The 23,888-nt window shown below is 49.1% G+C and overlaps 1 protein-coding gene across 1 annotated transcript; it reads left to right on the top strand.

The window, feature by feature from the left end:
• The first annotated feature begins 8,803 nt into the window (after positions 1 to 8,803).
• CRIP1 (cysteine rich protein 1) lies at positions 8,804 to 23,656 on the top strand. Its single transcript, XM_073356247.1, has 5 exons — positions 8,804 to 8,940; positions 16,914 to 17,008; positions 18,766 to 18,823; positions 22,886 to 22,933; positions 23,527 to 23,656. Exons 1-4 carry the CDS (start codon positions 8,901 to 8,903, stop codon positions 22,924 to 22,926), a joined length of 234 nt encoding a protein of 77 aa, XP_073212348.1. The 5' UTR covers positions 8,804 to 8,900; the 3' UTR covers positions 22,927 to 22,933; positions 23,527 to 23,656.
• Positions 23,657 to 23,888: the final 232 nt, after the last annotated feature.

Below are 23,888 nucleotides of genomic sequence, written 5' to 3'. Positions count from 1 at the left end.
AATTAGGTAGCCTCTCTCCCTGTGGCAGGGAAGGGTCTCACGCAGCTTTGCTCATTCTTGTAGGGTTGCACGTTTCCAGCACCACACTAGAAGGCCCGAAGCGTGGGCAGGCAGAAGAAATCAAAGCACACTGCAGAGAATCAAAGATCCACATGTTGGTGAATTAGCCAGTCGAGGGCAGTACTGAGGTGGTTCAGGGTGGGCTCTCCATGAGCCAGGCAGAACCAGCCAAGCTGCAGGAATGCTGCTCCCGAACTCCAGGGCCCCTGCTCTTGGAATAGAAGCTACACTGGGTGACAAACATCACTCTAATCCTTTTCTGAAGCTTACTCATTTGGATAATTAAATGGGTGATTAATACCATGTGGCAGTGAGTTCCACTGGCTAACTTTGTATTCCATGTATAGTTTTCTTTTCCTTTTGTCCCATTTTATTTGTTGCCTTTTAGTTTGAGAACAGACCAAATTCACTCCTGATCTAACGCCCCTGGCTTCAGTATCTGGAATTCATACAGTTCTGTGGGCCTATGCTATAGTGGCAGGGAATTTTAGAGTAAATAATATTAAAAAGTTGTGCAACTAAGGGCTAGTCAGATGATGGGACAAAGCAACAAGGAAACCAGGTACTTTCATCAGTGGAGACAGAGGGAGTAAGACACCAGCTATCTATAGGGAAGGATTTGGGGATTGGCCCTGCTTTGAGCAGGGGGTTGGACTAGATGACCTCCTGAGGTCCCTTCCAACCCTGATATTCTATGTGGCATAGCTACCCACAGTGCACCACTCTGTGAGTTGATGCTAGCCACGGTATTGAGGACGCACTCCGCCGACTTAATGCGCTTAGTGGGGACATACACAATCGACTGTATAAAATCAATTTCTATAAAATCGACCCAGGACCATTCGCTGCCATGCTTTGTGCTGCAATGATTCTAAACTACTTGCTACTGGGTTGGCGTGGTAAAGTGTCCTACCATGGAGGACAAAATAAGGCAGCCCTCCCCAGAAACCTCCTCCTGCAAAGGCTTTCAGAGTACCTCCAGGAGAGCTTCATGGAGATGTCCCTGGAGGATTCCCACTCCATCCCCAGACACGTTAACAGACTTTTTCCAGTAGTTGTACTGGCTGCAAATACATCCCAATTGTTCAGGGCAAATCAAACATTAAACACTATTGCTTTTAAACCCTTTACTGTAGTTACAAATGTGCACTCCCCAGAGCTGCTTTCTCCAGCTTCAGGGTCGGGGATCCCGCCTTGGGACGGTATTGGCTCCAGGGTGATGAAAAGATCCTAGCTGCTGGGGAGAACGGATTCACCGCTTGCCTGCTGCGCATTCTTCTCCTCCTCTTCCTCATCCACAAAATCCTCCTCCCTGTTGTGTGAAACTCCCCCCTTACAGGTGTCCACAGAAAGTGGTGGGGTAGTGGTACAGCCCCCCCGCCCCCGAATGTCATGCAGCTGATCATAGAAATGGCATGTATGGGGCTCTGACCCAGAGTGACCGTTTGCCTCCTTTGTCTTTTGGTAGGCTTGCCTGAGCTCCTTAACTTTCATGCGGCACTGCTGTGTGTCCCTGGTGTAGCCTCTCTCCACCATGCCCTGTGTGATTTTGGCACATATATTAGCATTTCTTCTTTCTGTTTGGAGTTCGGCCTGCACAGATTCTTCTCCCCATACAGCAATCAGATCCAGTGTCTGCCTTTTGGTCCATGCTGGAGCTCGTTTGCGATTCTGGGGGGACTGCACAGTCATCTGTACTGCTGAGCTCGCCATGCTGACCAAACAGGAAATGAAATTCAAAATTTCCCAGGGCTTTTCCTGTGTACCTGGCTAGTGCGTCGGAGTTCAAAGTGCTGTCCAGAGTGGTCACATTGGAGCACTCTGGGATAGCTCCCAGAGGCCAATATATCAAATTGCGTCTCCACTACCCAAATTCGACCCAGCAAGGTCGATTTTAGCACTACTCCTCTCACCGGGGAGGAGTACAGAAGTCGATTTTAAGAGCCCTTTAGGTCGACGGAATGGGGTTGGTTGTGCAGATGCAGTCATTTTAAAATCGACCTAACACGGCTAAATTCGACCTAACCCCATAGGGTAGACCAGGGCTCAGACTCAGAGGCTAGATAGGTCACTGGGCTCGAAGGAGCCCCAGGAATCAGTCTTACCCCACTTGTCAGTCTCACCACTGGTCGGACAGAGAACTGCTCCCTGGTGGAGTTTCCTGAGCTGTTGAGCTGTAAAGCTCCCAAGAGAGACACTGACTGCACTGGCCATGTGGTGGGACCAACTGTGATGCTCTCTGCCAATGCAGCACTGTCACTGTGTGCTGGCCTGGGAGCACCCACTCCCAGCTGTGGCCATGGTGTGTATTGATGGGAGAGGGCTCGGGGAGCGGCTAGGTCCAGTCTAAGCATTAAAAGCAGTTTTACAATGGGAGTCATCCAATTCCAGATCGTGCTGCTGGCCTTCTGCGAGAGCAATCCCTGGGCGACAGGGTGGGATTTCAGAGCATGCCCTGGAGCTTGAGGTCTGAGCTAGGGCTCTATGGGGACTTTGGTAGAAGCCCATCAACTTGTTCTTTTGTGAAGATGGCTGTCAGTGGCCTTGGGGGGGGGGGAGCACCCCTTTCAACCCCTTCCCGCACCCTACTCTGTCAGACCCCATCCTATTTTGACTCACCCCTAAAATTCATTTCATGATCTATCGGGAAAATCTTGCCGCACACATGCTTTACAAAGGCTTTTGCTCCCAGCCAATGGGATGGGAGTGCATGCTTTACATAAGAGAGAATTAGTCCTGCTGAGTTCAGTGACTGTTGCCAAGACCTAGCGCTTCAGGGCTTTCATTCATAAAATCCGTTCCCCTAAGTGCCAAGGACAGCAGTCCAACTTCCCGCCTGTTGCAAGGGGTGAGATGCAGCACTGTTGGCTAGGAGGATGTTACTCAGTCATTCCTAATCTAGATTCTGCAGGAAAGCTGCCATCCTCTAAGGACCAGATGCCACCCATGGTCCCTTTCCTGGGGTTTGGTGATTATAAATCAGCACAGAGCTCTGGCTTTTACCCTGGTTTGAGGTGGACAGCAAGAGAACTGTCCTATTACATACAAGTTTATGCCCCTCTGATGGGGTCTGTCTAGCTGAGGAAGAAAGGCTGAGATTAGATCAAGGTTATTAGCTAATCCTGATTTAATCACAAGCCTGGAGCAGGGGAAATGCTCTTTACCTTCATCTATCTAGCTGAGGTAAACCCTAGGAAGAAAACCAACCTGAGATACCAAGGGGCCCTGATTTTATGGAAGTACTGAGCAGCAGCAGCTCCTGTCAATTTCACCTGGAATTGTGGGTGGTCACTACCCACAGACAACAGCCCCTGGCTGGCTGCAGCTAGGCACCTGATTTCACTTCTGACATTTTTGGCTTTGGTGCTCTGAACAGGAGGAGGATAATTGAATTCAAAACAGGCCTTTAGCTATTCCTCTGAGTTCCTTCCTAGCAAGGACAGAGGATTTCCCCCAGGAATGCATCTGGGACTCCTCAGAGGGGTTTATTCCAAAAGAAAAGCAAACCCCATAGCAAATAATAGTAATAATCAAGAAAACATGATCAAATGTTCCTAATAAGCACACATTGTCCACTCCACACCCCTAAGAATGCAGAGCCCAGGGTGTGGGGCCTGCTTCCTATCTTGACACAAACTGCTCCAGGATGACCCTGAGCAGATCCAAGCCTGGTGCTTCCTTCAGCCTTTTAAAATATGCTTTCCTGTCAGACTCAGCGCTCTGGGAATGCCAGCTGACCCCAGCACCCAGGGAAGTGGGGCTGTATATTGAGTGGGAGGATGGCTGTGTGGTTAAGGCAATGGGTGTGACGCAGGAGCTCTCTTCATTCAATGGTTCAAGAACGCAGGGGTCAGCTGAGGGCTACAGCATGACCTCAGCCAAGTCATTACATCCACTCTGAGCCCCATATCTCCCCAGGTGTAACTTGGGGTCAGTAATCCTCCCTCCTCTCATTTCTCCGTTTAGATTGTAACTTCTTCAGGGCAGGGATTGGCTTTCACTCCCTGTCTATGCATCCAGTTCTGTAGGAAACAGTTCTCCCAGGAAAACCGTCAAGATTTCAAAAATGTTCCCATTCTGCACTGGGGTGAAACAGAGACCTTCCAGAGAGAGAAACCACCAACCTGCCTAGCCAATAGCCCTGTGGACAGGGCCCTCCCTGGGGATGTGGGAGACCAGGTTCAAATCCCTGTTCTGGTGGCCAATCTCTCTGGCTTTGGTTTTGACCAGAAATTCCATCTGGGACCTGACAAACCTTTCTGAGAACAGAAATAATCAAAACTGACGTGATCCCCCAGCAGGTTCTGGTGTCACCAGTTAGTGTTTTCTGACAACAAATGTTTTGTTGAACAATTCCTGACTAGCCCTAAGCATGATCTCAGCTGGAGCCCCCACCTGCTGCCCCCACAGGGTGTGGGCAGAACCGGATTAAGGCCTTTAGAGGCCCTAAGCACTGAAAATATTATGGTGCCCCCCCCATATGTTTTTCAAAATAAAAACAATATTATACCGTAAAATAACATTTTATTTTTCGAAATGGCACAAAACTTACATGTATGCTGAAATTAAAATAGATTCTTTCTAGATTTTTCTGATTGCAAAATTCTGGATACGTTCATCGAAACTGACTTGACGAAGCATGTCCGCTTCCATACACAATAGGGAAAGTGATTCAAGTCTGTCCTGACACACTGTTGTTCTCTGAGGGTTTTTTATTCTTTTCAGCTGAGAAAAAGAGAGTTCTGTGGAGTAGTTAGTAATCATCAGTGTTAGAAAAATACGTAGTGCGAGCTCTACATTTGGAAATACACATTGTATTCCGTCTTCCAATATTGTGTCATGAAGATCAATGTGACTGAATTTCATTCTTCCTGTTTCATTAAACTTTGCGTGCATATAACAGTGGAACTGCCGTACTTCTCCACAGAGATTCATGTTCAAGTTAACAGGGTATGAGTCAACTAGCTTTTGGGACTATTGTTCGTCAGATAAGTCCATGTCGTTTAGAAAAGAAAATCTACTTGATATTTCTTTGTACATTTCACCTCTCCTCTTCATATGAACTTCAAGTCTATCAATTATAGCATAGTAAGTAGATACGCAAAATTTGTCTCTAGGATTCAATGCTGTTTCTGTTGCACTGCTATCATTTGCTTGTTTTTTCCTGATTCGCTTGCGGGACTGGGCTTCTTTGTAGTTAGTATCAGGCAAGATATCTTTTGATATGTCTTCAGATCTTTCAAAATCATTCCTCAAGGTATGTAAGTGGTCTGCTAATAGTTGATAGAGGTCTGCACATGTTTTCAAATCCAGTTCTTTTTCTTGGAGAGCTTGAGCTGTGTTGTAAAAGTGTTTGTTTGTAAAATTTCATTCCACATGGTCAACATGAATACAACTTCTAGTTCTTGCATCTTGTTTGCAATGTTTTCTGCCTCATGTATAGTTTTTCCCTTTTGTGATTGGTCTTCAGCTATACTTTCTAATGCATCCACAATCTTTGAGTAGGACTCCAAAATTGGACTTGTTGCCACTGCATGTGCCTCCCAGCGAGTATTAGAGATTTCAACACACGATCATTGCCCAAATATGTTTTAATATGCCATCAGTGTGTTGAGGCAGAGAAAAATGTATAAAGTAACTGGACTGTTGAGGGAAAAAAACTTACTGCCACTGGACAACAATCAACAGCACTGCAGCCAACAAGATTGAGAGAGTGTGCAGCGCATGGTATGAATATGGCATATTTGTTCTGTTCTAAAAGCTTCTTCTGCATTCCTTGATAACGCCCTGACATGTTGGCCGCGTTGTCAGAAGATTGACCTCTGCACTTTGAGAAATCTATTTTGCAAACTTGGCACAGATAATGCAGTACTTGATTTGTCATTTCTTCACCAGTGTGGCTTTTCAAATTGAGAAATGTTATAAATCGTTCAACTGGTTTTACATCTGTGGGAGACACACATCTTAATACAATACTCAATTGATCAATATGTGAAAGATCAGGTGTAGAGTCGACAGATAAACTGGAGTACCCAGCAGTACTTATTTCATCCACAATAGCTGAACAAACTTTGTCATTCATTAGACCAATGAGTTCATCACATATATTGTCTTGGATAAGTATGATGGGTTACCTTTGCCAGCATTCCCATATTTTGAGATATGGCCTGCTAAAAATGGGTCAAACTGAGCCACAAGCTCCAACAATCCCAAGAAAATTTGCATTCTGCAATGATCCAAATGTATCATTTGATCCCCAGAAAGGCAGACCACGTTCAGCTAATGTTTGAATAACTGCTATAACATGCTGCAAGATATGTTGCCGGTATTCACGCTCCCCTTTAATTAGTTCGTCCAATTTTTGTGTCAATCCAAAGCCCTGTCTTCAATTTAAATATTTCAACATTGAATCTCTGTGGGTAATGCTATTTTCATGTTGTTCAATTAAAACCGTATTCCGCCAGTCACTAAATCCATCTGCAGCAAACCAGGATGTTGAAGGTTTATATGCAAAAAGTTTGCAAACAAAACAGTACACAGACCCTGTTGATGGTGAATACAGTAGCCACTCTCGAGTGTATTTCTAACCATTCTCTTTCATGCTGAAAAATATTTTTTGTGGACAATATCTTGTTTGTTTGCCATTGGTAAAAGTCCAATGTGATTTCTCAAATGGCCAAGTGTGGTGTTGACAGTCATTTGGTCCACGATCTATCCAGTAAGCTACGTCATCGGTACTGAAATCAACCCAAATACCAGGGTCTTTTCTCCTATTATTTATAGCATGAGCAGGTTCAGTCTCTGACACATCCACACCTTCTAGAATAATAGAATATCAGGGTTGGAAGGGACCTCAGGAGGTCATCTAGTCCAACCCCCTGCTCAAAGCAGGACCAATCCCCAATTAAATCATCCCAGCCAGGGCTTTGTCAAGCCTGACCTTAAAAACTTCTAAGGAAGGAGATTCTACCACCTCCCTAGGTAACGCATTCCAGTGTTTCACCACCCTCCTAGTGAAAAAGTTTTTCCTAATATCCAACCTCAACCTCCCCCACTGCAACCTGAGACCATTACTCCTTGTCCTGTCCTCTTCTACCACTGAGAATAGAACCATCCTCTCTGGAACCACCTCTCAGGTAGTTGAAAGCAGCTATCAAATCCCCCCTCATTCTTCTCTTCTGCAGACTAAACAATCCCAGTTCCCTCAGCCTCTCCTCATAACTCATGTGTTCCAGTCCCCTAATCATTTTTGTTGCCCTTCGCTGGACTCTCTCCAATTTATCCATATCCTTCTTGTAGTGTGGGGCCCAAAACTGGACACAGTACTCCAGATGATGCCTCACCAGTGTCGAATAGAGGGGGACGATCACGTCCCTCGATCTGCTCGCTATGCCCCTACTTGTACATCCCAAAATGCCATTGGCCTTCTTGGCAACAAGGGCACACTGCTGACTCATATCCAGCTTCTCGTGCACTGTCACCCCTAGGTCCTTTTCCGCAGAACTGCTGCCTAGCCATTCGGTCCCTAGTCTGTAGCGGTGCATTGGGTGCATCTAGAACAATGTCTGTTTTACCACCAGGAGTAGGATGATCAGTTACAGTCTCGGACACATCCACAGGTTTTGGAATGGTGTTTGTTTCACCAATAGAAGAAGGGTCAGTCTCTGAAACAGCTACAGGTTTTGGAACGGTGTCTGTGCTACTGAAAGAAGATGTTGCTTCTGTTGGATTTGCTTTGAAAAATGTCAGCTTTGGAGATTTTGGAAAATTTCACTAGTTTTTTCTTTTCTTCTGCCAGTTTGTTTCTGTGCTCCACTCAGTTGGTTATGTTTCATCCTGCCCCTTATCTCAGTTATCTGAGCTTAAAAAAAAATAATTACACAATGTACACTATTTTTGTGTGTAGACACACAATGAATCAAGTACGTATAACTCAGAAGAATATATCAATAATAAAACATAAATTTATTGCAATACGTGACAGGATCTGATTTCCTCACATTATTTCGATCTATGTTAGTAGGACGCCCCCCTGGTTTAGGTGGGGATAAGTGATAAAAAGAGAACAGAAAAATGGGGGAAGAGTGTGTAGTGGAGTGTTAGGAAGTCTAGCAAAGCTCTGATTTTTCCCATGACAACTACTTTGATGGTTTTTTGAAATATCAAATATCAGATCTTTTTTAAAAAAATCTTTTTTTGGGGGGGCTGCCCCCTGCTTTGCTGGTGCCCTAAGCACATGCTTAGTCTGTCTATTGGGTAATCCAGCCCTGGCAGTGGGTGATTAGCTCCCACTGTGGCCGCGATGCCCTCGTCTCTGCTCCGCCAGCGCAGCTCTGGAGCTCCTGGCAACGAATCTGGGCCAGTTTGGGGGCCTGACACCAAGTGTGCTGCTTCTTGGCTCCCAAGGGCCAAATGTCCTGAAGGACTCATGGAGCAGGTGGCTGGGGGCAGGAATGTGGGGAGCCCCTGAGTTTAGGAAAGAGCGTGGGGCAAAAATCAACAGGACACTGGGGCCAGGAGAGGAGATGCACCTGGCTGCCCCCCAGCCCCCTCTGTCCACCAGCGCCTCCACTCCACTCCAACCCCGAGCCCAGCCCTTCTGCCTCCCGTCTCGTCCCCCAGCCCTCCGCCCCGGTAGGGCAGTTCCGTCCCGCCTGTCTCCCCTCCCTTGCCCTTGTGCCAGGGTTCCCCCCCGCGCCGCCACCCCAGCTCGGGGGCGGGGCTTCACAGCTGGGGGGCGGGGCCTCGGGGTGACCCTGCCGGCGCGGGCCGCGTTTGGCCGCAGAGCCGTTCGAGCAGCAGCAGTCAGCGGAGAGCCTGGTCCTCGCGGAGCTGCCACCATGCCCAAGTGCCCGCGTTGCCAGAAGGAGGTCTACTTCGGTAAGGGTGCTGCGCCTCGCCTGCCCATGCCCCCGCCATCCCCACGGGGCGCCCTGCTCCTGGCACCCAGCTCCCTGCTGCGGCTGCCAAGCACCCTGCCTACTCCTGCCCCGCCTTTCCCCATGCGGTGCCTGCTCCTGGCACACAGCTCCCTGCTGGGGCTGCCAGGCACCCTCCCTGCCCCGCCTTTCCCCACGGGGTGCCCTGCTCCTGCACACAGCTCCCTGCTGGGGCTGCCAGGCACCCTCCCTGCCCCGCCTTTCCCCACAGCATGCCTGGCACCCAGCTCCCTGTTGGGGGTGCAAGGGACTCTGTGGCTGCCTGTGCCCATGGGGTGCCTTGCCAGCTGCACCCCCTCTTTATATGGGCTCCCTGGCACAAGAGCTCTGCAGGGGTGGCCAGAGACTTTGCCCACCCCTCTGCTCCTACACCCACCTTCCTATCCCCCTGCAGGGATACAGCCCAGCTGCCTGACCCTGAACGCAGCTTCTCAATAGGGGTGCCCTGCCTCCTGCACCCCCATTGTCTCTGCGGGCTCCCTGGTACCTGGCTCCCTGCTGAGGCACAGCCCAGCACCCTGGCAGCAGCATAGATGGGTGGGGCAGGGGAGGCCATTGCCCCGGGTTGGGACCCAGGCTGTGCTGGCTACACACTGCTGCAGCTGGTGTTTGGTTCATGCCCAGTGCTGCTGGCTGCTGTCATTGCCTCCCCCTGCACAGCTGTGTGGGAGGAGATCAGTGTTCCGGAACAAGCCGTCTGATCTGAGGACCCCCGCTTTCTGTGAGAAGGGCTCAAATCCCCCCCCCCCCACCCCCCCGTCTGCCTGCACGGCTCAAGGGTTCCATGCAGCCTGGAAGGAGCTGGGTTTGCAGGGTTCTGGCAGACCGGCATTAGTGCTGGTCCTCGTGTGTTGAGCTGGTCTGTGTGGGCTGCACAGATTCCTGCTAACATCAAGTGCAAGCATTGCCCCCTCTCCCCTTGTTCAGGGGCTCTGAACGGGCAGGGCTGGGGAAGGCTGACTGGCTTGGAAGCTGTGCAGAGCCATGGTGGGAGGAGGAGTCCGAGCAGGGTTCCTCTCCCTGGGCCTCCCTGCAGCCTTAGGAAGATGCTCTGATTTATGGATCTCTTGCATGCCTCCCAGCTACGAGTAAGGAGACTTGAACAGCAGCGAACTATTGCAAACAGCTGTATGCTTTACAAGCGAGGAAGGAATCGCTCTCAAAACCTACCAAGTTCTCTTTACAAATCATCATTAATAAAAAGTTCTTTGTAATTAATTCCCCTCTCCTCACACCCCCCCAATAGCCCATGCCCCTTAGGCTTTCAGATCTCTACTAATGGCTAGAGGAACTGGCAACCCATTTGTATAAACCAGTGGTTCTCAACCTATTTACCAGTGTGGGCTGCTTATGCAGCCCACTATGTGTTATATGGGCCACACCCACTCAATATGTTTGCTACCTGTATGGCCCTGAGGATGTTACATGGGCCACCGCTGTTTGCTGATTGGGCTGCAAGACAGATGCAGGTTGAGAACCACTGGTATAAACGATAGTCCTAGAAAACCAAAGATTTCCTGGTTAATTAGTGAGAAATAACAAAGCACATAAGTCACGGTTAAGATGGGGGGAGTTTCCATTGTAGTTTTAAAACTGTTTCATTGTAGTGCTTTTATACTCTTCCATTGGATTCTGAGTCCACAGACTGATACAATTTCTGATCTCTGTTGAGAGATAATATCCAAAGCCAGTGAAAATACATATGTTCTTATATAGCTGCCCATCATCGAGAAAGTCTCCCGTTCCCTTCTACACAGTGGGGAAAAAAAATCTTCAGAATCCGAGACCACACTGTCTTCTATAAAATGAGTGAAACCGTATAAATTTCTATATGCAAGAGGTCCTGCCGTTTCTCTGTTCAGCTGCGCATTTTAGCTGAACAGTTGGACAGGTACATTATTATTTGGTGAGGGCTGTGTGTTGTTGAGGTTTGGTAGAGAAATCTAAAATAGTGTTCTTGCCATACGTTTTGCAAGACCAGCCATCCATACAATAGCAAATATAAACGTGTAACAGTTGGGAAGTTGTGTCTAGGACACAAGATTGTAATTTGGGGGTGAAAGAAGAAGAAGATCTGGAGAAAACAGTGGGAAGAAGATAGCATAGAAAATAAAAAGTTGTTTGTGTGGGTCTGAGTGGTCAGATATGCTGACCTCTAAAAGGGAGGGCTGAGGGATGGGCTATATTTTAGTATTAAACACTAAATCTGTTTTTGATTCTGAGATGTTTCCATCTAATCTGTGTCTATTGTGTATCTTCTGTCTAACATCTAAAGAGGATTCTTCTGGCAGTAGGTTGTACTGTCAGTGACCATTTGGTTCCAGAGGCAAACATGTCAAACAACGAATACTCTGTTTTCAGATCTTTTATATCAGGGGCTCAGTTCATCAGTCCCTGTGCCTTGTGTGGTCATTTACACCAGTTCAAGGTGTGGTGTTTAGATGTTGCATGTAATTATTAGAATTGGCTGTTGGGAGTCTGAAAGGACAGGAAACAGGAAGGAAGGGGGAGGAGCTGACAGGAAATTTGCTGAAAAATGCATTTTTCAGGGCACTGAATCTGTTCGTGACTTCAGGTCAAATTCAGCAAATAGTTTCAGCTGAAAAAACCTTGAAAACAAATTTTGGAATTGTCAGTATGGTTTATTTTTGCAAATTTGGATATTTTGTTTTGAATCATCATCTTCAAAACAGTTCATTTGACCCAAACACAATTTTGGTGTTTTTTTGTTTTGGTGAGAAAACCAAAAAGGAAATCCATTTGTTAGAAACAAAGCGAATTTTTCAATTTGGCCACCAGACCAAAAACCTCAATTATTTGCTCCACTCCTAAGGATGAACGGTGATGGTTTACACCACTTGCTAGTCATGAAGGGTGACCATGAATCAGAGGCCAGGTCTTTCAGATGTCACCAAACGTACATATGAGAACTTGCAACACTAAGTTGTGTGTGCAAATGGACACCTCTGAAAAGCTGCTCTGGGAGATCCTTCTGCAACTTATAATCATAGAAGATTAGGGTTGGAAGAGACCTCAGGAGGTCATCTAGTCCAACCCTCTTCTCAGAGCTGGACCAACATCAACTAAATCATTCTAGCCAGGGCTTTGTCAAGCCGAGCCTTAAAAACCAATAAGGGTGGAGATTCCACCACCTCCCTAGGTAACCCATTCTGGTGCTTCACCACCCTCTGAGTGAAATAGTGTTTCCTAATGTCCAACCTAGACCTCCCCCACTGCAACTTACTCCCTCTTTGTTTTCTTCTGTGCTGAGACGTCTTGTTACCAAGGCCCTTTTCTCTCAGGCTGTCTGCCCCACTGAACAGAATAGGTTAACATGGAGCCTCAGTGCTTTGACTGTCTCTAAGCCATTTGATGGGCACTGAGGCAAATCACTAGAGGCGTGGTTCAGAGGCGCTGTGTAACATGGCTGTAAGCCTTCCCTCCAAGCTAATATTTTGGTCCTTTGTTCCAACAGTGCTGTTCTTAGCTTCATCATAGCTGTTTGCTTAAGGTGGACACATTGGATGGGCAGGGAGTGAGCCACGAAGAGACTCTGGATGCTCCAGTCCAGAGTCCAACAACAGGATCAATTAAAGTGGTTCCTAAAAACTTTACATTGGAAATTAGCTAGATTCTGAACAGCAAATTCTGCCTTCAATCACAGTCATGAGTACCTGGGCATAACAGAGGGCACCATGTAATTGTGAATATCTTATTGTAATAAGGTTACAGTGCAGAGGAGACATGCATCTGTAAGGCTTGTTTTTCTTAAAACTATCACTACATGCCTTGAACAGACTTTGGGCCTGACCTGACTTCTACTGACTCCCCTGGGTGTTGGATTCAGCCCTTGGTAAGCAGCAGATGGATGACCACACCCTGATTTGGAAGGAATTCCCCAAAAGACGCAGATTTCTGTACTGACTGAGAGTACTTAATTGGGTGACATGATCCCCCTTCCTGCTATGGGTGTATTTCAAGAGCTTTGGGTAGCTAGTCCTAGAAATAACCTTTGCTGAAATTGTTTAACTCCAGCTACTAAAACCACGTACAGCAGTTCCCCAATCTCTTGGTTTCCCCATGTCCCTGGCATAAAAATTCTGGTGTGTTTTGCTGAGAGTTAGAAGTGGGTGCTGGCCCTATAAGTACTTTATTTTTTTAAAATTTTATCAAATCTGTAAGCCATGGCCTGGGAACACATTGATTTTTTTTTTTCTTTCTCTGTCTTATATTTCTGGTTTGCTTGTGGGGTGTGTCATACTTTTCTGTCTACTGTGCCAGGAAAAAAAAACAAAACAGGGAATGGCTCAGAACGCAAGAATTCCAGAGTTTGTACGTTCCAGCTCTTTCTGATGGAGACTTAACTGTTTCCCCATCCATTCATATTTGCCTGTCATTTAAGGTAGTGCCTACACTAGAGAAATTTACTAAAGAATCCTGACCTGGGGTTAGCACTGGCTGGAGGCCAGGTATAGACAAGATTCTGATGGCTGAACGCATTTTTACCACCATTTTAGTTACTTACATCTGATGAAGTGAGCTGTAGCTCATGAAAGCTTATGGCAAATAAATTGGTTAGTCTCTAAGGTGCCACAAGTACTCCTTTTCTTTTTGCGAATACAGACTAACACGGCTGCTACTCTGAAACCTTACTTTCAACAGATTCAACCAAAAGGAAGTAAAAATCAGTCCTGGTGGCAAGAGCCTTGTCTACACCATTGGTGCTAATACCCATTCCAATAAAATGGTGGTAGGACCAATGGGAATTTTTTGTAAGTTTCCTCAGTGTAAACAAGGCGTAAACCTCCCCTTAAAGTACAGTTCTCAGAATGGTGACTAAAATTGGCATTGTGAAGTTTCACGTCTATGGCAGCTCATTTACTCCAGGTAACATTTGCTAAGCTTACTAGTTTAAAAAAAAAAAAAGGTTTTAATAGAACTGTCGGCACCTAAAACCCCCGGGTCTAAAGTCAGGCTGGTTTTGTTCTGGTTTGCACATCTCTGGGCATAAACACTATATACTCTCAATCTATCGTTATTAATTCAGTTGATCAACTCAGAAAAGAATCCAGCTGTCACTTGCACAGCTGGTCTAGCCCTGCAGGGCTAACAGGAGTAAAAGATGTGGCTTTGTAAGTGCACTTAGAGAATGAGTCTGAGCAAGGAAGTGCTATTTTTATGAAGACAGGTTTCAGAGCGGTAGCCGTGTTAGTCTGCATCAGCAAAAACAACGAGGAATCCTTGTGGCACCTTAGAGACTAACACATTTATTTGGGCATGAGCTTTCTTGGGCTCAAACCCACTTCATCGGATGCATGCAGTGGAAAATACAGAGAACATGAAAAGATGGGTGTTGCCATACCCACTATAACAAGAGTTTAGTGTCCTTTTTCCTTTACAGAAACACACACTTTGCTTCTCTACAAAGTCCAGCCACGAGGAAGTTTGTGTGGAAAGTTGGTTTTTTACGAGAGTCTCCAGTTTTGAGAGGTCATTCTTAATCTTTCCCTGTTGGCTGTATAGGATGTTGCCATACCCACTATAATGAGAGTTATACAACACCCATTTTTTTCATGTTTTGTGTATATTCCTACTGCATTTTCCACTGCACGCATCCGAAGTGGGTTTGAGCCCACGAAAGCTTATGCCCAAATAAATGTGTTAGTCTCTTAGGTGCCACAAGGACTCCTTGTTATTTTTATGAAGTTAGTCATATGACCTCAGCTGTACAAGACAGAGTTTAATGCAAAGGCCAAGGAGAGTCCAAAATCAGTTGAAAGCTCCTATGTCTGAGATCACAGCAGTAACATTGATCTTGTATAAGCAGTCTCCGTTACGATCTAAGAGAGATCCAAGGAGTTGCTGTAAAAAGTCTTACTGAAATTTGTCAGGTTCTGAAGCCTTTTAGAACAACGTCTAAAGAACCGTGTTTAATTTCAGTGTAACCCTGTCAGTTTCCTCCCCGTTGAATTCTATAAGGCTTTTTCATAAAGAGGATTTGGGCTCATGCCCCCTTCCCCAGATAGTCCCTAGCCCGCTTTGTTGGAGCTACAAACAAAGGTGCCATTTCTCGCCATGATGTTGGTGTCTGTGATGTGGGGCCTGCCTGATAGGAACATTTTGAGATCCCCTCTCTAGTGATCACTTCTCTCCTGGAGTTAATGGTTACTCCTAAGTCACGGGCTCCCTACCTACCCAGGAAAGGTGGTGTAATGCCAAAGCCCTGGCAGACCAACACTCCTCACCCAGCACTGTGCTGAAGCAGCAGAGCATAGAATGGAGAGGTATTGGTTGTCCCCAAAACTTTTTGTCCCCGATCTCGGACCCCTGCCTTTTTCAGGCATGGAAAATCCACTCGAAGGTCTTGGCACTGAAAGGGTTCCTGTGGAAAGCTCAGCGTTATCACTTAATACACATCCGGGAGTGCAGCTGCTAATAGAAAGAACACACTAGCCTCTTTAGTAAATTACATCCTTTGTGCTGTAGTTAAATTCCATCCTGTGTTCGTTCTTCTTAATGTAAACCTGTTCTGGACTAGGGGAGTAACCTCATTGTTCCTGTTGTAGCTGCCTCTGGGCCTATCTTAAGTTTGTCGTTACCTTGGAATTTAAGGGATTATTGTAACTAGTGTCAGTTGAGGTCACGGGTGGTTTTCAAGGTCAGATGCCAACTTGTGCAGAAGAATTTCTACACAATTTCAGGGAGGGATAGCTTAGTGGTTTGAGCTTTGGCCTGCTAAACCCAGGGTTGTGAGTTCAATCCTTGAGGGGGCCATTTAGGGATCGGGGGGGGGGGGAAATTGGGGATTGGCCCTGCTTTGAGCAGGGGGTTGGACTAGATGACCTCCTGAGGTCCCTTCCAACCCTGATATTCTATGACTAGAGGAGGGCAGTCCATGCTGGGTTAGGGCTGGCTGTACTCTGGTGCTCCCTAAATTTGACTCTGTTGCCATTTTCCTTCTGCAAGTCTCCCCATCTGAACAAGGTTTAACATGAACCGTAATGAATCCATGTCAAATGGAGACACATAGGCCCTTCCAGAAAGGAATGGGGAGGTAATGATGCAGCAGGCGCTTCAGAGCTCAAATCTTCCGACTGGCAATAATTTGTCTAGAAATCAGACACCCAAGCCTGTGTGAAAAATGCTTGTGCAAACCATGCTTTTGTGTGTGCAGAGCAAGTACTACGCATGCTATTGCCTGTTTTTCTGCTCTCCCCCCCCCCCCCAGCTGCATGGATTTTTATTTATTTTGCAAGTGCAGTATAGGTGTCTGAATTTGAAAACTGGCAGTCCCCCTCCAGGACAAGCAAGTGTCAAACAGTGAGTGAGCCCCACTGAAAGCTGGAATGAGGAATGCCCCAGTAGCTTTTGGATTTAATCATTGGGAACACACGGCATTTTTCGATGTATAGAACTCTTACAGTGACCACACTGTTTGGGTCCAGGACAAATGACAGGACAGAAGCGTGTAGGGTGCAAAAGTCCACAGAGTTTATTGAGGCAGCTCCCCACCTCCTCCGCGGCATCTTCTCTCTGTGTCAGTCTCCTTACAACTCTCTGGCCTGTCCCAGCCTGCACAGGCAGCCCCAGAGTCCTTACGTAGCAAAGCAAAGAAGCAGTGCCATGAAGATGAACTCAGTTGTCCTGTGCCAGCCCTACCTTCCTCCGGAGGGCTCCAGCAGTCTCTGCAGAGGGGCTGGGCTGGGCACAGAGGACTGTTCTCTCTGGCCAGCCAGCTCCTGAGCGGTTCTCTTCCCTCATTAACAGCCCCTCCATTACCTGACAGCGAGTACAGGTATAGCGGGGTGACTGAGAGCCCACAGCAGCTCTCCAAACCTTGCTGGCTTGGTGTGGGGTGGATATGCCCCATCACAGCCTCCTGAATGGTGCTATTTTGTTTCCGCTCTCTGACAGCTGAGAAGGTTACCTCCCTGGGGAAAGACTGGCATCGACCATGCTTGAAGTGTGAGAAATGCAACAAGACCCTGACTTCAGGCGGCCATGCTGAGGTAAGGGGTGAGGTGGCCACCAGTTCTGTGTCACTGTAACTCTTAGCTGCATCTTCCAACGTGTAGGAGAGACTTGTCTAGAACCTTTAATCAGCTGCTTCCTGTGGGCGGCAGCATAGTGTACCCTGCCTTTGCAAAGTGGATCCCCAGGTACTCCACAGCCCAAAGGGCCCATATTTCACAGTCCCAGCTCCGAAATTCTGCAGCAACATGACTTTATCCCCGCACCATGCAGTACCCTCATTCCCATCCCCCTCACACACACTCACTGCACAGGCTCAGACTTGTAAGGCTCACTGAGGTACAAATTGTTGCTGGCTATTTCTGAGGGTGGGGTTCTCACTCTACTCTCCAGCTAGAGTGACCAGATAGCAAATGTGAAAAATTGGGACAGGGGTTGGTGGGAGCAATAGGAGCCCATATATAAAAAAGCCCCAAATATCAGGACTGTCCCTATAAAATCAGGACATCTGGTCACCCTATCTCCAGCCAGCCTGGCTCTATTCCCCTGGCCTCTGTTACTGCAGTGCTGTCCAGCTCAGACCCTCCTTCACCCCTGGAAGCAGGGAGCTTATAGCAAGCTTCAGCAGCTCATTGCCCTGGGCCTGGACCGCTGGGGGATCTCCAGGCCACCTAGCTGCCCAGCCGATGTTTCTGGCTTCTCCCTGCTCCTTGGCTGCAAGCTGGACTCCTAGTGCACGTGCTGTACACAGTAAAATCATCTCCCCCTTGTGGGGAAATATGGAGAGCAAGAGGCAGGTTGCAGCTGGCCAGAGGGGGTCTGGCTGCAGCAAAACAGCTAATGCCAGGGCAAGAAGGCTGCATTCCGTGGCATCCTGGGGCCAATGGCAAGCTCCACTGCTGTAGAATCACAGGGTGCATGGGGCCCTGCCTGAGATGAGCGGGGAGTTCACAGCTCTTGGAGCTATTGGTTCAAGTGCTTTGCAGATGCAAGCAGCCATTGCTGCATCAGTTACTCAGCTCTCAGACTTGAGGGCCAGAAATTGAATTTTAAAAGAGGGGAAGCTGAGATTCTGCAGCAGGGGTTAATTCTTTGGTTGATTCCATGGAATATAGGACTACCTGGGAGCCCTGCCTCAAAGTAGCAAGAACTCTGCATTAGCCAGCTCCAAGCTGTGGGCTTGCTGTGTGTGCGGACAGGCTGGTTTGCCAGCACCAGGCTGCCAGAGCTCAGATATACAGCTAGCCCAGTGAGCGGGGTGCCATAGTAACTGAACTAACTTGACAGGGCGGAGACACTGGGCCAGTCCAGGTCCCCTGCAGTCGGGATTTGCTGAGTTGGAGAAATCCTGTAGGGAACTCTCCATTGTGTGTAACAGGGCAGAGTGTCACTAGGATTGTGGGCTGGGTGGCGCAGGGTGCTCTAATCTTATCCAGAGACCTACATCCAGAGCAGGCCTCAGGTGAGGAGGAATGTGAGTGAACCTTAGACGAGGCTCTGATTTGGCTCTCCCGGCACGTGGCTGTTTCTTTAGTTTAGCAAAGCTGTAATGAGGTCAGGACTCCACTCGGAGTGACTGGCAGAACAATGGCAGGGCCCAGGACAGGACTGGCAGGCAGTAGGGGAGGTCACTGACACAGCTGGGACAAGAGAGCAGGGCCCAGGAGTTGTGAATCTAGCTCCATACACACAGGATTAAGAGTGGGCCTAGTGCCTGGTGCCCAGTTCCTGGTGCCTGCTTGTCTCAGACTCCCCTGAGTAATGTGGCACTGAGGAGTCTCTTCTCTCTCTGCAGCATGATGGGAAGCCCTATTGCAACCAGCCGTGCTACTCTGCCTTGTTTGGACCCAAAGGTAAGTTTCTCCATGCTTGGGGCTTCCAGCAGGGAGGGGTGGGATATTGGGTACTGGGACTGATGGTGTCTGTCTCCTGGGATTCTTGCCCAGAAGCATGATCGCATGTTCCAGCACACAGATCCATGCACACACACCCCCTGTGTCCATCCATAGCCACTCCTGCCTGAACTCCCAGCTCACAAGCCCCCCATGCACTCCCCACAGCCACTCCCCCTTAGCCCCTTATCTTCCCCCATATGTTCCTAAACTTGTGGGCAAACCGCTAGAGCCATGTGCACACCCCTTACACTTTACACCTGTCCTCCCCTTCACAATCTCCACTCGTAAGGCTGTCAGCCCACATCCTCCTGTGTGCAGTCACCCTTCGACATCTACTCACGCCTTCTTCCCCTTTCTCCAGGGGCCGGGCAACTTTCCCTTGACCTCTTTATAGGCACTGCCTCAAACTTGAATTGTGGCCTTTGGAGCAGAAGCTCTGTCTCTCACAGTCTCCAGTCACATCGGCCGGAGAGGTGCTCCTCTGGATCTGCACTGTGGTTTCTCTCTGGGTAGGATGTTCAAAAGGTCTCGAGGTCTCAACGCTGGCCCAGCTCAGAAGTCAGTGGGAGTTTTGCTTTTTACTTCAGCAGGAGCAGAGTTAGGTCAATGCTGTGGCCTGGCCTACACCTACAATTTAGGTTGAGCTAGCTTCATGCCCTGACCACTGTAGTTAGGTCAGCCTAACCCATGATATAGAGGTGGCTAGGTCGACAGAGGGATTCTCCTACCGCCAGTCAGAGAGGTGGATTGCCTGCGTCAACAGAAAGCCCCCTCCTGTCATTGTGGGAGGTATCTACGCTACAGTGCTCCAGCAGCACAACTGCAGCGCTGTAACTGTCGCTGTAGTGTAGACGTGCCCTGAGTGTTTGGAAGAAATCTCACCCTCCCCGTGTTCGGATTCTACGGTCACAGGTTTGTCCTCTGTTGCACAGGTGTAACTCTCCATGGAGCTGATGGGCATTGTACCAGTGTGAGTGATGGCACAAATGGGCCTGCTCATCTGGACATGGCACGAGTCAACTTAAGTGCTTTGGACATTTCACTGTAGTGAGGCACTCTAGTGTGAAGGTGTATGGACACTTTCACAGGCCGGCCTCGCTGCCCATCCCAGCCATGTAGTCACAGATTGAAGGGTGTGAAAACCCACAAGCCCATGCAATTTGCCAGAATATCTTAGAGGCTTCGAAGAGATGAGAATGCTGAGAAGGAATCTCAAAACTTGTAGGGCTCCAGACACTGCTACTCAGCAAGCTTTAGAAAGTTTTGAGTTTCAGGTCTGAATTCTCCCCTCTCTGCTGCCGCCACCCAAAGTCCCCACAGCTCTTTGGTTTCAGGGTCAATACGTCAGTACGCACTCCTTTGGAATGTGATTTGCTGAATGCGATTGTTGATGTGGCTTCAATGCTAGAGGCTGTGGAATTCCACTTGAATTCCTGTCCCGCCATCCACTCTGTGGCTGCTGGGGTGTAATGTGAAGTGTCATCTACAATCTACATGCCTTTCCAAGTCAGCAGGTTATTGACTTAAGCCTTAACAGCAGCTAGTGGGCTATGCTGGACAATGAGGCAGCCAGACCCCTGGCTGAGCTATGCAGCTGTTGCTTGTCAGCATGTGGGTTGGCTGGGAACATGGAATCCCTCTCTTTATCTCTAGAAGCTACAAGGGTAAAATGCCAGGCTGCGCCAGGCCATTTAGTGGGAGAACTAGAGTCAGGAGTGACTGTAGTCTGCCCCCTCCTGCCGCTAGGCAAAGGGTTCTTTTAGCAGCATCCTCAGTCTCTGGAGGATGGGACCCACTTGTATCCCCCCAAGACACCTCAGTGGGCTCAGAGGAGCTGCAGTCCTGCTGCCAGGGCAGGGCTAGCAGATCAGTAGCTGGAACCCTGATGACACCAGTTCAGATTCCTTAATTCCTGAGTATGCAGCCTGGGTAGGATTGTGGGGGCAAGGCGGGGAAGGAGAGCCCTGAGGGTACATCTACACAAAAATCAGACGCCCATGGCTGGCCTGTGCCAGCTGATTTGGGCTACTAGCTGTTTAATTGCAGTGTAGACATTCTGGCTTGGGCTGCAGCCTGAGCTCTCGGACAGCAGAGAGAAGGGCAGACTGCTCCGCACAGCTGGTTTGGAGGGTAAATTGAAAGATAACCCACACGGTGACCATGTTCCTTCCACACGCAACAGGGGTTTCCTTCCCTTAGTGCCCTGGTCTCAAGTCCCTTCCCCAGCTCACTGCTTCCAGGCGCCTGATAAGAGGGAAGCCATCACCCAGTAACCCCGTAACAAAGGCATGTTCCCCACCAGGGGTAGGCAGGTGCCTCCCGGGCTGCTAGCCTCACGCTCACCCTGTCCTGTCCTAGCCCTTCCCCTGGGCCTGGTTTTCAAAGCTTGGCACCTGGAGCTGGCTTTCCAGGAGGACTCCACACCCTTTGTGCCACTTGGCCTCTTTATGCATCACCCTTGATTCCTCCTGCTGCTCTTGCCTTGGGGTGGGGTGGAGCTGCGCCTACGGGAGGCAGTGTCTCTGCCAGGACTGCTCCCGCGCACCTTGTGCCAGTCATTGGGCTGCCCTCAAATGGCTCCCTCTCCTGGTCTGCAGGCCTGCGGGGAAGGGGCAGGCAGGTAGGTCATTCCCCAGCCTCCTTTTCAGCAGCGACTCCCCAAGGGGGAGCAGGAGCGAGCTCTGGCGGTGCTGTTGTGAACAGCCCCACAAGGCTGGGTAACGTGTACTCACACCCCAGTCCCTTTCACAGCCATGCAGGGGCTGAGTGCTGTCCGGGCTGTTGAGGCAGGAACTCCATGGCTATAGGGCTGAGCTCCTTTCCCCTTTTGATTCTCCTGCTCTTTGGAACCAATCCCCTGGGGGGAAAAGCCACTCGCTGTTCCCCGCACGTAGGCCCCCTGTAATGCTCTGTGGGCTGGGTCTAATCAGCACTTGTAGGGCTGGAGTTCTAACAGACCATGCCAGGGCTCAGGCTACCAGCAGGGGGGCTGTTCACTTCCAGCATTCTGTAGGGAGGGGCCTTACACTATGAACAGGTTTTAAATAGACATGTAGGACTGGATGGGACCTCAAGAGGTCTCCTAGTTCAGTCCCTGCCATCTGAACATGAATTTGCTGCTGCTAAAGATGAGACTGAAATCCTCTGCGTCTGCAGAGGATGGGCATGGCAGGAGCAGCTCCGGGGCTGGCTTCCCTGGGGCCTGCCTCCTGTCAGCGTGCTCCTGCTGAGCAGGGAGTTCAGCCCATGCGCTCCTTGCTTGCCCTTTCCACCGAGGCTGACAACACTGGGCCAGCTAGCTAGTGCTCCTACATTTGTGACCTGGGCTCCTGTGCCACTGAGGGACTAGGACCCCATGCCCCACTTCACACAGGCTGCTGCCCGGCTCTCAGCCCTTAGTGCACTGGGTCACTGCTGGCCACAGGCCACGTTGACCTCGTGACCGAGCTATTAGAGGCTCTGACTCTCGTTCCAGCTCCTCTGTACCCCAGTTAGTGTTTCCCTCTCTATCTGGAGGGAAGTTGGGCCCCAGTGTGTGAGTGGTTTCCATTTGAAATGTCGTATTGCAGACGGCTCTGTCCAAGTCCCATCTAAAGCCATGGTTTGGGCTGTCAGAGGTGTCTCCTAGGCTTTTGGCTCATGGCCCTGGGAATATTCAGGCTGTGGTCATCGTCCTCCCCCCAGCTTGGGTGTTGTGTTTGGTCTCTGTGCTCTGTGGCAGTTCCAGGACACTGGAAGGCATGTCTCTCACTGTACTCGCTCTTATTCATATTGGCATAGTGCCTTGGATCCCTGTTGTGAACCAGGCCCCCGCTGCACAAACACAGCAGCCCCTGCCCCAAAGAGCTGCCAATCGGTGTAAGAGAAGAACGACAGACGGCTACAGACAGTTGAGGAAATATGGGTCAGCAGGAGAGGCAGTTGTCTCATTGGCCCAAGGGCTCTTCCCGCCGTGGCACTGGTTCCTGCTCCCTGCCTCCAGCCTCAGGTGGTAATGACCCCGTTCTGGTTCTCTTGCAGGATTTGGCCGGGGCGGAACTGAGAGTCACACATTCAAGTAATCCTCAGGTAAAGGCTTCTCTTAATGGTCATGTTGCATTGTGCCAGCCCTAGCATCCTAGGCCCTGGTTTCCTGGATTCCCATTGCATCCCTGGGGCTGGCATCCTTCCTCCAGCCCATGTGATTCAGAATCTGTGTCCACAGGAAAGTGGCTAGAGTCACATGCCTTCTCTCAGCCTTGGTACACCAGAGCTAGCGTACTCAAGAGCATAGCCAGATTCACACTTCATTCTACATCCGAGAGCTCCAGTCATGCTCTGGCCAGCTTTGAATGTTGCCCCTTACGTCCTGGCACCTCTGTTCAGTTGCAACCCACTGATTAGCGTGTGTTAGATGTTCAACTTGGTGCCCGATCCCCAGAGGACATGAGTCTGTGACAGCCCCTAGCTAGAGAGCCTAGCTTTCTAACTCACACCTTAATTCTGGTGGTCCCCAGTTCAGTCCCTGGAGTCTAAGATGGGGGCTGTGACAGGCACTGCTCTGTTTCCTGGATATCCACCCAAGAGCTGCGTCCATTCACCACTGAGCCCCCCGTGCAAGCGCTATGCTGCAGCCCTGTTTTCAGACCTTTCACCTGTGTTTCCTTTTCTTCCGTCTGTAGGGCTGGATGGAGAGGATTCCTTGTGGAGCCGGAGGACAGCGCAAGCACCTTGACAAATGCATTTTTAATTCACTATGTAATTAACTAGCACATTAAAAGCAATAAATTACCTAGAGGAATTTAGCTGGCAGTGATGGGAGAGTCTCTGCTCTGTTATCTATCAGGATGTGGCGTGGGGGAGGGGAGGAGTTGGCCAATATCACTGAAAGTCTTGTGGAAAAGAGAAGGTCCCAGATCCCCTTCCAGCCAAACATGTAGCCCTGCTTTCACACCCAACCTCTAGCGGCAGGAGTCTGCAGTTGTATTTGTAGCCACTAATAAAGCCAGAATGAAAGCTGCTTCCTCGCTGTAGTAGCGTGTTC

This window comes from Lepidochelys kempii, chromosome 8 (genome assembly GCF_965140265.1).
Source record: "Lepidochelys kempii isolate rLepKem1 chromosome 8, rLepKem1.hap2, whole genome shotgun sequence".
In the NCBI taxonomy this organism is placed as follows: Eukaryota; Metazoa; Chordata; order Testudines; family Cheloniidae; genus Lepidochelys; species Lepidochelys kempii.
The sequence above is the reverse complement of the archived record's forward strand: the minus strand, read 5'-3'. Positions and strand labels throughout refer to the sequence as shown.

What these genes read in the sequence shown, in the direction of transcription:
- CRIP1 (XM_073356247.1), top strand. Translation starts at nt 8,901, where the DNA reads ATGCCCAAGTGCCCGCGTTGCCAGAAGGAGGTCTACTTCG. An exon ending in CTTCAGGCGGCCATGCTGAG is followed by an intron (nt 17,009 to 18,765) that starts GTAAGGGGTGAG and finishes CTCTCTCTGCAG; the next exon opens with CATGATGGGAAGCCCTATTG. An exon ending in TGCCTTGTTTGGACCCAAAG is followed by an intron (nt 18,824 to 22,885) that starts GTAAGTTTCTCC and finishes GTTCTCTTGCAG; the next exon opens with GATTTGGCCGGGGCGGAACT.